At 34.5% G+C, this 12,431-nt stretch overlaps 1 protein-coding gene across 12 annotated transcripts in view; it reads right to left on the bottom strand.

Annotated features, from left to right (window-relative positions):
* The window catches only part of HDAC9 (histone deacetylase 9), a 441,905-nt gene that overhangs the window by 22,494 nt on the left and 406,980 nt on the right, over positions 1-12,431 (bottom strand). For 11 of the 12 annotated variants that reach the window (XM_048952240.1, XM_048952241.1, XM_048952232.1 and 8 more), the window contains one exon: positions 7,925-8,058. In XM_048952240.1, coding sequence (XP_048808197.1) covers positions 7,925-8,058 — 134 coding nt within the window. Of the gene's footprint in view, positions 1-2,786; positions 3,287-7,924; positions 8,059-12,431 lie in introns of all 12 variants that reach the window. The other variant, XR_007378361.1, reaches the window with a different exon arrangement.

Here is a 12,431-nt window from a genome sequence, read left to right as displayed (position 1 = left end):
CTATGTTTTGTTTTCAAATAGAATAAATCACTCCATTCTGTGCAGTGAGCATGTATTCAGAAAAGTTCTGGTAGAACCTGAGTTGGCCCCAGTCCTTCTCAGTTACTGGAGAGGCCAGGCAGTAGAGGAAGATTGTTGCTATATAATATGTATCACGGATTAGAACCAAGAAAGCAATAACAATAAAAATCAGATTTACAGAAATATTTGCAATTCCTAAATCACAACTACTTCACAATATCCCTAGTTTACCCTGTTTGGTTATTTGAAGGTTCCTGGCGGAAAACTGCATTTATGAAAATGCCCAGCAGCAGCTCAAGCTTCACTGTTTTTAGAACATTATTTTCTTAATAATCTATAAATTGGGTTATGTAAGCAGATAGCACTTGCTTTTATCACTTGTTATCTTCTTTTTAAAGCAATCTATCATTTGGCCTAGAAAAAGACAAAGTTTTGAAGTTCCATTTGGTCATACTGGGTGCAGGAACACAGAAGAGTTGATGACAAATTTAAGGTTCTGTTTTGAAAATTTCATAATTTATGACCAATTAACTCCCTGAATAGTTAATAGCTCCAGGCTATAATTGTAAAAATATCGTTGAAGTACGAAATTGCCAGAATGTAAGATTTGAAACCTCTGTCTTATTTCCTTTTTGAGTACCCTGAGTTTCTTCACGCAGAACTCTTACACAAGACAGCAAGATCTAGATAACAACTAGAAAATATATCTTGCTACAGGAGAATGCTTTGTTATCTTCTTCACAGATTTTTTTAGGACACAAAACTTTGCCTCCATTTTTCCTAATATATCAATGAAATTTCTATTCATTAGTACAAAAGTAGAACATAGAAAATATTTGAACACCTAGACATATCAGACAAATATTAAAAATGGAAGATGGATTTCCAGAAGATAAAATATACTGATGAATCACTTAGCAGAAGATAAAAGGGTCAGATGTCCAACAATTATTATTCCAATTACTATTACATTTGGTAGTTCAACTAACAGATGACTAACTAACTAACTTAGTAACTAAGTGATGTGAATGTAATAATTTTCTCTGATCATTTCTTTAACTCCCCTTTCCACAACGCTTTCGTGTCGTATTCAAAACACACCCTCTGCTCCAGAGCTGTTCTATCTTCCTAACCGTTAGGGGTAAGCAGACAGAACTTGAATCTTCTTCCATATCAGGGAAATCTTAAGAGGTTCCAAAATAAGTTTATTATACTGTATATCCTATTCAGTTTAAATGCAATGCTGTTAAAAAACACTGTAGAAATAAAGCCAGTGGCTTAATGCAGATATTTCTATAGACTTTGAAATGATATGGTCTGCATTCAACAGACCAGATTCTGTTGGCAGCTATCCACTGGTTGGATACAACTGTAAAGACATAGAGGAAAATATCAGCAGTTAGACCCAATGGTGAATAAAAGAAGTTACTCTACACCTGGCATATATGGCACCACCATCTTCCTTCCTACACTTGTTGGCATTGAGATCATGTACTTTTTAATCTGGAGGCTAACAGAATGGAAGCTGAAAAGAGAGCTGGAAATACATATGTTGTCAGGAAAGACAACAGAGAAAAACAGCTTAAGTCAGTACAGAAATAACCAAATCGCTGGAGAGACAGTTTGGACCAGACACAGAGGGTCAAATTTTCAAAGTTTTTACATGGCTGAATTTGGCTTTTGTGCCCAAAGTAGCAGATGAAAGTAGAAACTGTATTAACTAATCATTTTCAAAGTAGGAAAAACAATGTAAATGAACAAAAGTCACTTGGGTTGCTAAAGTGTGCCAGAGACATATCAGCAAATGTCTGAAGAAGGAATTACAGATGGAAATTTCACATGCCCAGAAGGTGATCTGCAAAGATCCTTGGGAATGTGAGGAGAATCTGAAACTGCAGCAGTTTGTACAGAGCTGGAATATCCAGCAATATCTGCAATGTCTTAGTCCTGTCATGTTTTAGAGCATATAGGTTCGTTTCAGAGAAGACTGTTGCAGAGTACAGTTTAAAATAACTGACAAGTGAGGAAACTGCAAGGAAATGGTAAGGAGCATGGAGAGTCCTCACAAACACAGAGGAAGGGGAGAAGGCAGACAGGCTCCTCAGAGACACTGAGGCTGCAGAGGGAAGTGCTACAATCTCCATTTCCCAAGTTTACTGTACAAGAAGCATTCCAGCACCAAGACTGGGCTTTGTTATTCTTGCCATGATTACAGAGAACCAATCTCAAGGATCTAGTAGGTCCTCTATGTTCTTTTATTAATACTATTCTCAAAGTTTTGGAACCTTCTGATTTCATATATAAGCATTCAAGGTAAGTAATTTTGTGATCCATGGTTATAGTGCTGTACATAAATGACAGTCTTCACAAGGAAATAAATTCAAAAGCTCGAAGCATCATTAGTAGCTACCAGTCCCTAAAAAATAACGCCTTGCCTTGGAAATACGTAACTGCCAATTCAGAATATTCTGTCGCCTTGTCCAAACAGCATTGCCCATTTTCTGGACTTTGATGCCACCATGTTAATCTCTGGCATGCACGTTGCTCCATTTTCCTCTTTCTTCTAATGTTCTATTTGTGAGTCAGTTCCTGGTCTCTGTGCTTATGCAAGTAGCAGTTGACAGGTGCTAATTATTTTCTAGTATTAGAATAAAATTAACATTAAGGATGTAAGATCATGACCAAGTTTACCATGCAAGTTAAAACTGATCTCAGACTATATTCACTTACATTAATATTTCCTTTTTGAAGAGAGAAATGCTTACCTGTTCTGGCAAATAACCCTTTTTAACACAGCCCAGGCTCTCTTGGCAGAGTTTGTTGCCTAGCTGGCAAGCAGCTCCAGATTCACTCTGAATTCCATAAAGGAGAAAATGCCAACTTTTCATCATTGGCAGGAAAGATCCAGAGTACAAATTTCCACTTAAATTACCATCCCCTTCTAAATGCCAACTCAACAGATTGCAAGAAAGAAGCACATACTTCACACTATAGAAGAAAATTGTCTGGTATAAGACTTTAAGCATGCTTGGGAGCCAACCAATCACAATGTTTTGTCAAATTCTGTTTCAGACTGATATCCAAGCCAAAAGAATATTTAGTAGAAGATGTTAAATTTAGTCACTCAAAAATGTTTTTGCACTTGAGGCCAAATTCTGCCTTGGACGCCACAATCAATGAGAGTAGACATACATCCTCTGTGTGTCTTTGTTGCAGGGTCCTGCTGGGCAGAGCACACTCTGGACTGCACTTTTCCATTTCCTCTCTGCAAAGGAGAACATGACCCCATCTGTGACCAATTATCACTTGTTACAGACTACGGAAAAACTGCTGTACCATGTAGAGCTAAAAGACAAAACCTGTAGATAGATCAGAAGGACCACAATATTAGACTGACCTCTGAGTCCCACAGAAATATCCCACCTGGGTTTTTGACATCAGATGAGATGAGGGAAGAACTAAATCCTTAGTTTTTAACCCAAAGAGTTTTGCACTTGGAGGACTCCTTCCTCATTCTCTCTGGTTGCTGAGGAATTCCCCAGTTTAATGTAGTTGTTGTGGAAATGAGCTGCAGGTTTCAGGACACCAAGCTTAAGAATCGCTTATCCCTGACGGCTTTTTAAATGGAAGTAATGCCTCCTCAAAGTGATATGGAGGAAAGAAACCAGAACCTGTCTTTCATATAGGGAATAGCCTTTCCACCTGGCACCAAAAGGACTAGGGGAATATCTGGACAGTGAATTCAATTTTCACACACTTCCTGGGATAAAATATATATATTAGCACTTAATAAATTTCATAGCTGAAAAGATATACACATATATATTAAGGATATGTATTTGAAATAATATAACCTATCCATGAAAAGCTGCAGTATTGTTTAAAGATTGTCTTAATAAATGAGAGAACTGAATTTTAATTACAACACTGCATCTCATAAATATATAGCCTTAAAAGCAATGTCTCCTTTCTAATTTTCAGTATTCAGGAATTCAGTATTTCCTTTGTTTTGAAAGATGCTCATTTAATGGACATGTTCTTAAATCATGTTTCAAATTCTCAGGGACATTTTAAAGCAATGTATGTTCAGCCTGTCTTTTACCTTCCAAGGAATTCCATGTTTTCAAGGGAATCCAACTGGTTAATCTCTTCTCACCTCTTGGGAAGATTTCCTTCCAAGAAGACAACTCACACAGCTCCTAACTAGCTCTGAAAATAGTTAAAGTGGTTTTTTTCAAAGTAATCTCACCTGAGATCACCAGGACTTAATTTTTTAAAAGTATTTTTTTATGTAAAGCCCTCTACTAATAAATTCATTTTAACAAGTTTTTTCCTTTCCTCTATCATTTCTGTTTTGGTTTTCTAATTATTTATAGGGGCATTTAGTTGCCTAAACACAACTAAACCACATATAACCTTTTCCAGTACAGGGTGTTCTGCCTGATGTCTAGCTGCCGATCATAAAAGGCATAGGTCTCCTCTAAGTTCTGTGTTATTTCTATGAGTCCTATCAGATGTCCTGCATAACCTACAGTATCTAAAGGTACTAGGCACATCTGCTTAAGAAATATTAGGTTTAGAAATAATAAATCATCAATATAAGTATGTCCAATCAGAAGAAAAAAAGACAACAATAATCCCATTAACTATCTGTTGAATTTTGAAACTGCTATTCAGAAGTGCTTCTGGTGTGAAGTTCAGAAGTTCTCACCACACAGACATGGGGCTGATAGCTCATTTGAATTCTGAGGTCTTCCAAGAAAAAGAGACCTTTTAATAGGTTTTTTGGTTAGTCTTCAAAATCAACAATTATGTGCAAGATTTTCCTGTGCCATATTCAAATTTAAAAAAGATCAACATGATACTGTATTCTTTTTCTAGTGACTTGCATTTGTTAAGAGATGCATAAGAAGTTATCTTGATAAACAGATTACTATCCTACAGGTTACATACAACTAAGAAAAGTATGTCCAATTTGAGTGTCAAAATATTTTCCTTCTTGGTACTTATGGTCAAATTAGGAAAATAAGGGCTTGTTTGTAAGTTTAATTTTATGTTTACAAATCAAATCAGATCTTCATGAAAGTAGGAAGTTGCTGCTGTTAGTTTTACAATTTTTTTTTTTTTTTTTTGTATATGTGTGTGTGTACGTGTGTATATATGTTATTCTATGGTGGTATTCTGCTGGTAATAGAACATATGAAATGGTGAATTTCTGTATTGACAAGTCCTGGCCAAAACCTAAAAAAGCAAAGAAGAAGTTTTCAAAAACCCTGCAAAATGTTTATGAATTCTAATCCTCAGCATATGAATAAGTACATCTGACAAACTGCAGAATACCTTGCAAAGGCCCTTCTCAACCTTTTTAATTCAAGCTCAATTACATGTGTAGTATTTGGAAACCGAAGTTCATCTTGCCAAAGTTTTTAAACTAGGATTACACTACATACCATGATTTTTAAAAGTGAAGGGCAGACAATAAGTTATAATTACCCTGTTAATCACCTGTGAAGAGTTGTATGCAGGAAAGAATGTATCCTCAAATTACAGTGATTGGTTATTTGAAGAAAAGCATTTTTTTCTGTCCTTGGCTGAGTACAGCTTGCTGTGCAAGTTCATGAATAATATGCTGAAATCAAGCAATGTGTATGCTATGGGCCATGTGGTATAGATTTCCATAAATCTATAGATGTCAACGGACGTGCTGACTTCTAACTGCTAACTCAGTATCAGACTTCCTCATTAGTGTCTGCTCCTCGGCAACACCTTTACTTATTCTTTTAAGTAAGGATCAATATCTTATGCTAGTGTTAGTAATGACATCCACTCTGGAGTATTTTTGTCTTAGCAACCACAGCATATTTTCTCTTTGAAATTCTGCTGCAACAGACCATTCAATGAATTTCCCTGAGGACACATCTGTGAGTAACAGCACATGAGAATAATGCTTATTGCATGAGATGTTTCAAGTTATTAAGGATCATGCTCTTTTATAAGTGTATAATTAATGGTTGCGTGGTTATGTTTTTCTTCAATCTATTACAATTTTTTTTTACTTGAAATTTGCTTTGCAGTATTTTTCAACCAGATAGATTCATAACTTATCTAATTTCCCAGGCCTAGTTTACTCTAAAAGAAAATGGAAGAAATCTTCAATTCCAATACACTTATCCTATTCTTTTTTCTGATAGTCAGTGTTCTATCTATAATGTCTGGCCTGTGAAAGCAGAAATGGTAGCTGGGTGTGATATAGTGTTGAAACAAAACAAAGCACTTTTCATAAATGGGTAGCACCACCAAATGGTCATAACTGGATAGAGGGACACAGATATTCACAAAAGGAATATGCATCATAACATTAGAACTGTGTCATTAGCATTAGTCTCATAATGATCCAAATTTCAGGGAATGGGTTTAAAAGAGCTATGAAAAGCCACTGATGCCATGATGTCATCTTATATTATTACAAGTAAAGTCACAACAGGGAATAGGAAATCAGAGTGCCCTGGTAGAGCGCCTCATAGGAAAACCAAAGCTGCATTCACTAAGATTTTAAAATGCCTCAATCTTGGTTTGCAATCCTTCCAACAGTTAAATAAATAAGTAAATAAGAAACACTGAGCTGAGCATCCATTTAAACAGTATATATCACAAAACTGGGAAACACTTATTTTGGGACTTGTCAAACATAACAGAAGACAAAACCCAGACGAAAGCTTAATTTTTTTTTTTTTTGAGCGTGTCTACTTCTGTACATTTCTGAAAATACTTTTGAGAAAGTTATCTTTGTATTCATTCTACATATAATGTAAAAAATAATAAGCATAAAACTATCTTTCTTGATGAGTCATAATAATAAAAGGTTAGAAGGAACAGTTGGAAAAGCCTTCCATCCAATTTCCATCAGAAGACACATTACTTCATTTTATTCTCATAGGTATGAAGACTTGAAGTACAAGGAAATTAGCAGACCAGCTTTCAGTTTAGAACTAATACATTTGTTTGGATAAATTATTTAGCCATTGCTGTTTCTTTTGAGGAAAAATGGTAATACACTGAACTTTATAATGAGATCTCACAAAGTTCAGTTTCTGGTAAAAATTTTTCTTAAATGTTTTCTTCTGTAAATTCTGCAAGCTTACTGTCCTTCTCATCATATTTATAGAAGAAAAGATATTTTCCAGTGGACAATAGAACCTATTTTCATAAATGAGTGTTTATGTATTCATATCTCCGTAGTCTGACAGTCCATTTTGAAAAGATTTTTCATAATTTATAAAGTATTTTACAAATCTTGGACACTCCATTTAAACTGCATACAGACAGATCAAACTGAATCTTCATTTTTAACTTAAAAAATAATAACAAGTTTTTTTGAAATCTTGGTTACATTCTTATTAATGCTTTTATATGTCAAGAACCTTTGAAATTTATAGTTCTATATGCTAGTAAAGATGAAATGTCAAAATATTAAAAAAAAAAAAAAAAAAAAGTGCCATTGCAATATTCAACCCCTAAGATTACCAGGTACATTGCAATAGCCACTGTTTTCCCCCAAAAAATTGGTTAGAAGCTCTGATCTTTCTAGATGATACCAATGGCTACCAGTGACATGAAGCCTGGTATTCAGCACAGCAATACCAAATGCAATTTTGAAGTGTAAAATCTTACCTGGAACTGAGAATAATTTAGGTAAACATTAAATGATTTATATAACCATATTATTTAAAAATATTTATTTAAGCAAAGCATGCTTTTGGTTTATCTGAGATGTACTCTGAAACATTCAAATTGCATGTCTTTTAAATCCAATCAAAATAGGTCTGCTCTACAGTTGCTAAAAGAAAAGATAATATTTTCAGCAAACTCAGATCATTCTCTCCAACTATGATTTATGTTTTACCTCATTTCCTAAAAGGGCATTTATACAGGCTTCAGATGCATCACAGATGGCAGTAAGGTCATGTCCTCCCTCCAGTGCCAGCACAACACGTCCGTCCGCTAGCTTCAGCAATTGCTTGGTTAGGTGACCAAAACCTAGTATTCAAACACAGTGCAAATAATTAAAGCAGAACAAATATTACTGACATATTTCACATTTGCTGAGTAAGGCTACATGGAGTATGGGATATATTTATTTCAGTATCTTGTTTCTGTCTACAGCCCACACCAGATGCTTTGGAGTTAGGTATACAGAATTTTGCATGAGGCAGATGTGAGATAATGTTCACCATGCTGATCCTCAGTAGCTGGATACTAGCTGAAACATGAGATTTTCCTCTCATTAACAGATATCACCCTTGATTCTCCCCATTTGCACAACAATGTAAAATACACCCGTGTTATTTAGAAATGATCACTCATGGCACTGATAAGATATATAACATTTATAGTTAGACTATGATACTAAAATTAAAAGTTGTGCTTTTCAAACAAGATGAAATTTTTGTTTAGGGATCTCTTCTTCCTTTGTATTTGGACTTTGAGCCTAATATACAGCCAGGGATAGAAAAATGGTGGAAACATGTCACATCTTATCACCATTTTGAAGTACTTTTGGAAGCAGAAATAACATTGAATCACTTTCTTTGATTCAAGATTTTGGTATAAGCTGAAACTACCCAGAATGTTTTAGAATCTCTACCAGTACTGCTTGCTCCTGACTTATAATGTTCTAAGTAATTCTGCTTCATAATAAAAAAATGTGATACACTTTTTATGGTGATCTATAATTACATAAATACTAAAACATTTCAACTGTTATTCACATAATGTGTTGAATTTTTAATGACAAAAAATTCATGAAAAATATTAATTGGGAGAGAAGAGACATTTTAAATTTTGTGGTAGTTTCCCAGGACAGCTGTTGTTTTGATTAATCTCCTTTATGTGGGTAATGATAAGAATAGCTTTGAAACTACAGAAGTTATGTACTCCTTACATATTGTTCTTAACTTTTCTACTTAATCTGGTTCAGTTGCTCTACTGTTGGTCATCCTTACTTATTTCAGCGCATTTCATAGTCTTAAATAAAGCATTTAAATAGCACCTGTGGAAGGCTCAATAAAGGTAGGAAAAGCAAAATTTTTAATGCATTCTGGTGGAAAATGTCACCGAAAGTACAAAAATAAATACGGAAATTACAAGTATGTTATCTAAAGAAATTTTGCAAGACAGGTTTAATACTTGATCTGGCAAGCAAGAAAACATACAATTAGTTCTGAAGAAAAGAATAAGGAGATCTACTTGACACTTAATCTATAGATCACAGAACACTTGAGTTGAAATATTGTTTCCTTAATCCACTCCTCAATCTTCTATGCCCTTATATACCCTATATACCTTCTATAAGAACTGCAGTTTGTATTCTAGCAAAGTTACTACACTGTGGTTCAAATTACATACTGAGTTGAAAAACAAATAAAATCTTAACTCTCATTTAAACTCAACCTTTCCTCATGAAAAATAAAATGAAAACCTCTCTACAAAAGGCTGAATTTAGACAGGATAATAAAAGTGAAGGAAGGAGAGGAATGAGGATAACCTTTGATCTTTAGCCAATTTCTACTTTCTTTTACCTACAGGATTTATTTCTGTCTGCATGTTATACATATGATCTTCAGATTCATAAGAAGAGAGTTCCAGCAGCATAAAGTGAGTCTTACATACAGCATTTAAGGAAATGAAGAAGAATGAACAAGCACAGACTCCTCACATCCACAAACACTACAACTCACTCCTAGGCTCTGTGATGAAACTCAACAGTGCATTTACAACACCATTATCCTTCACATTACAGAACTTCTATGAAGAAAAAAAAGGACTTCCTTATTTTTTCCACACATTTTGAAAAAGTTGTATGAGTGCAACCACACCACAATTACTTGGACTATGTGTGGCAAAAAAATGCAAAGATTGTCTCAACGCCTTTTTCTTCTACTAGGCAACCGTATGTAATATATTTTGTAGACATCACAATGTTAGTTTGTCTGCTTGTTTTTTCTAGTATTGTTACAGTAATAATTACTGGCTGAATTGGTATCCATGCAATGAGCCATACAGAAAGTATCTTTCCCATCAGAGATCAAAGTAAGAAAATAAAGTATTGCCAAATTAAACCAACATGATGAGATCCTTCCTTTAGTGTAATTACCACAAGACAGTAAAGGTAAGTTGCTGGGAAAGAAAGAAATAACTTTAGCCAATAATTTTGCCTGAAACTGAATGAGTTATGGAAATTCTTAACAAAAAAACTTGGATCCTGTGTCACTGTAGCAACCTAGAAAAGATATTAACTTCCTCAAGGAAATCCCCTGGAGCGCAGAAGTAACAAAATGGAAAGAAAGGAATCCCAGTCAAGTAATGGTTTTAAGATGGACTATAGTTCATGCCAAATAATTAAGGAAAACAAGAAGAAAATAGTAACAAGCACCATGAAAAGAATCAGTCATCTCCCCTGATGTAAGGAGATCAAGCACATATTTGACATCCCACTGATCAACTCCAAGGCGAGAAAGGAGTCAGATAAACATTCTGAATCCTGGATCTTCCTATTTAAATGAATTTCTAGAAATGGTCAACAGCAGTTCTTGACCCTTCCACTGTGCCAGCTCACACAGGGGTTAGCTGCAATGCTGACCTTAACACACTATTTCACTTAGGTTAAAATATATTGTAAAACTATGCTTTTGTACTGATGCATGAGAATTATAGATTATTGGCATTTTATTAAAAAAAAAAAAAAAAGAAAAAGCAGAAAATATACAGTTATAAAAGGGAAAGCCATCTACATCAGTTCTTGAGTTCCAATTCAGGCTGCAGTGCTTATCTGCTCTTTGAGGTTGCAATGTGTTGGTGCAACTGTCTTTGAGTCATTTACACCATAAGTCTCCGACTGAATGACAGACATACATCACTCAGGACTTGAAAGAACTCTAGGAGTATCCATGACTATTTATGCCCATGAGAATGAGTACAGATGTTATGTATTATTAAAAAATAAATAAATAGTATTTCCAACGATTCAATTAGTCAGTTAGTGAGAAAAGATCATACATACAGACATTTTTTCAGAAGTTATTGTAAATGTGCTCAGTGAAATTTTACTTCAGAGAAATAGTACATTTAAGGTAATTCTCATACAATGCACTAGAAAGCTGTGAGCATGATTTTGTGCCAACAATTATTTTCAGATATATTTTTTACAATTTAAATAATATTGGCTTGCTTTGATTCTAGTAAAGGCAGTGATAATCCCCTGGTTGGTACAAGTAACATTAAAACTCCACTAGGTATTTCTGGAAACCTTATATGTTACCTGATTTGCTTTTTGCTGAAAATAAAATGTTGTGGATGAACAACTGTACTTTTAATAAAAAAATGAAGAACAGATTAAAACTAAAATTATTATAAGCTGCTATCTAAATATGAAGAGCACAAAATGCTGCTTGATCCTCTTGGAACTATGTAGTTGTGAGTACTATATGCAGAAGAACAAAAAGCCAAAAATATCATTTCACAAAGAAATTTTCTAATGCCTCAAAATTATGATAGCATATGAGAAATAACACTTTTGGTTTTCTTTCTGATTTTCTATTTACCAATATTATACAACTTTCAAAGAGTCAGATCTGTAAACACTTGCTGTTCACTCTTCATCTTGCACCCTGGATTCCATTAATTGTGCCAGCAGGCAACATTGAAAATGTGATTACAAACTGCATCAGTCTTGTAATATATTGTATACAAGTTATTATGAATAGTCATAAATTCAGGATAGCATAACTAAAGTATTTTGCTGCAGATTGAAAACTATGAATTTTACTTTCTAGTGGACAACTTGAACTTCTGTATTATTGGGCACTGTTATCCATTAGAAAATTACACAGTGTATAAGCTGTTATCTGCTGACCTTTAAAGCAAAAAAATAAACTTTTAAAACAAAAGCATAACACATATTAGTTAATTATACCCTTACCCCTCCTCCAATGTTATTTCTGGAGGAAATACAGCATTCAGCCTTGTGTTTGAATGTGTCCTATTGTGGCAAGGCAGAGAGAGAAAATTAATACTGTATTATATTAATGAACAAGCTGCCAGGCTGTTATTGAAGGACACAGTGTGCTGTTCACTTGAATTACCATTTAATTAAATAAGTCAGTTTTGAGTGGACTGTCTGATGTCTCAGTGTAACAGCAAGAGTCCTGTTTTTGTTGGATTTTTTTTGCGGCTTTGTTTTTGTTTTTGCTTTTGCTTTTGTAACAGACAACCTCCCCATGTGTTCCTTCTAGTTCTGCCAAACAGTGAAGAATGACACTGGTGACACTTCTGCCCCACTTAATCAAAGTGGCTGGAGCAGCTAGACTCTACCTAGACTTACTGAAAACCATGAAAAAAGTGTTAAAACCTAC

This window comes from Lagopus muta, chromosome 7 (assembly GCF_023343835.1).
Source record: "Lagopus muta isolate bLagMut1 chromosome 7, bLagMut1 primary, whole genome shotgun sequence".
NCBI classification, from domain to species: domain Eukaryota; kingdom Metazoa; phylum Chordata; class Aves; order Galliformes; family Phasianidae; genus Lagopus; species Lagopus muta.
Note: the sequence above shows the minus strand (reverse complement) of the source record. Positions and strands in the feature narration are given on the sequence as shown.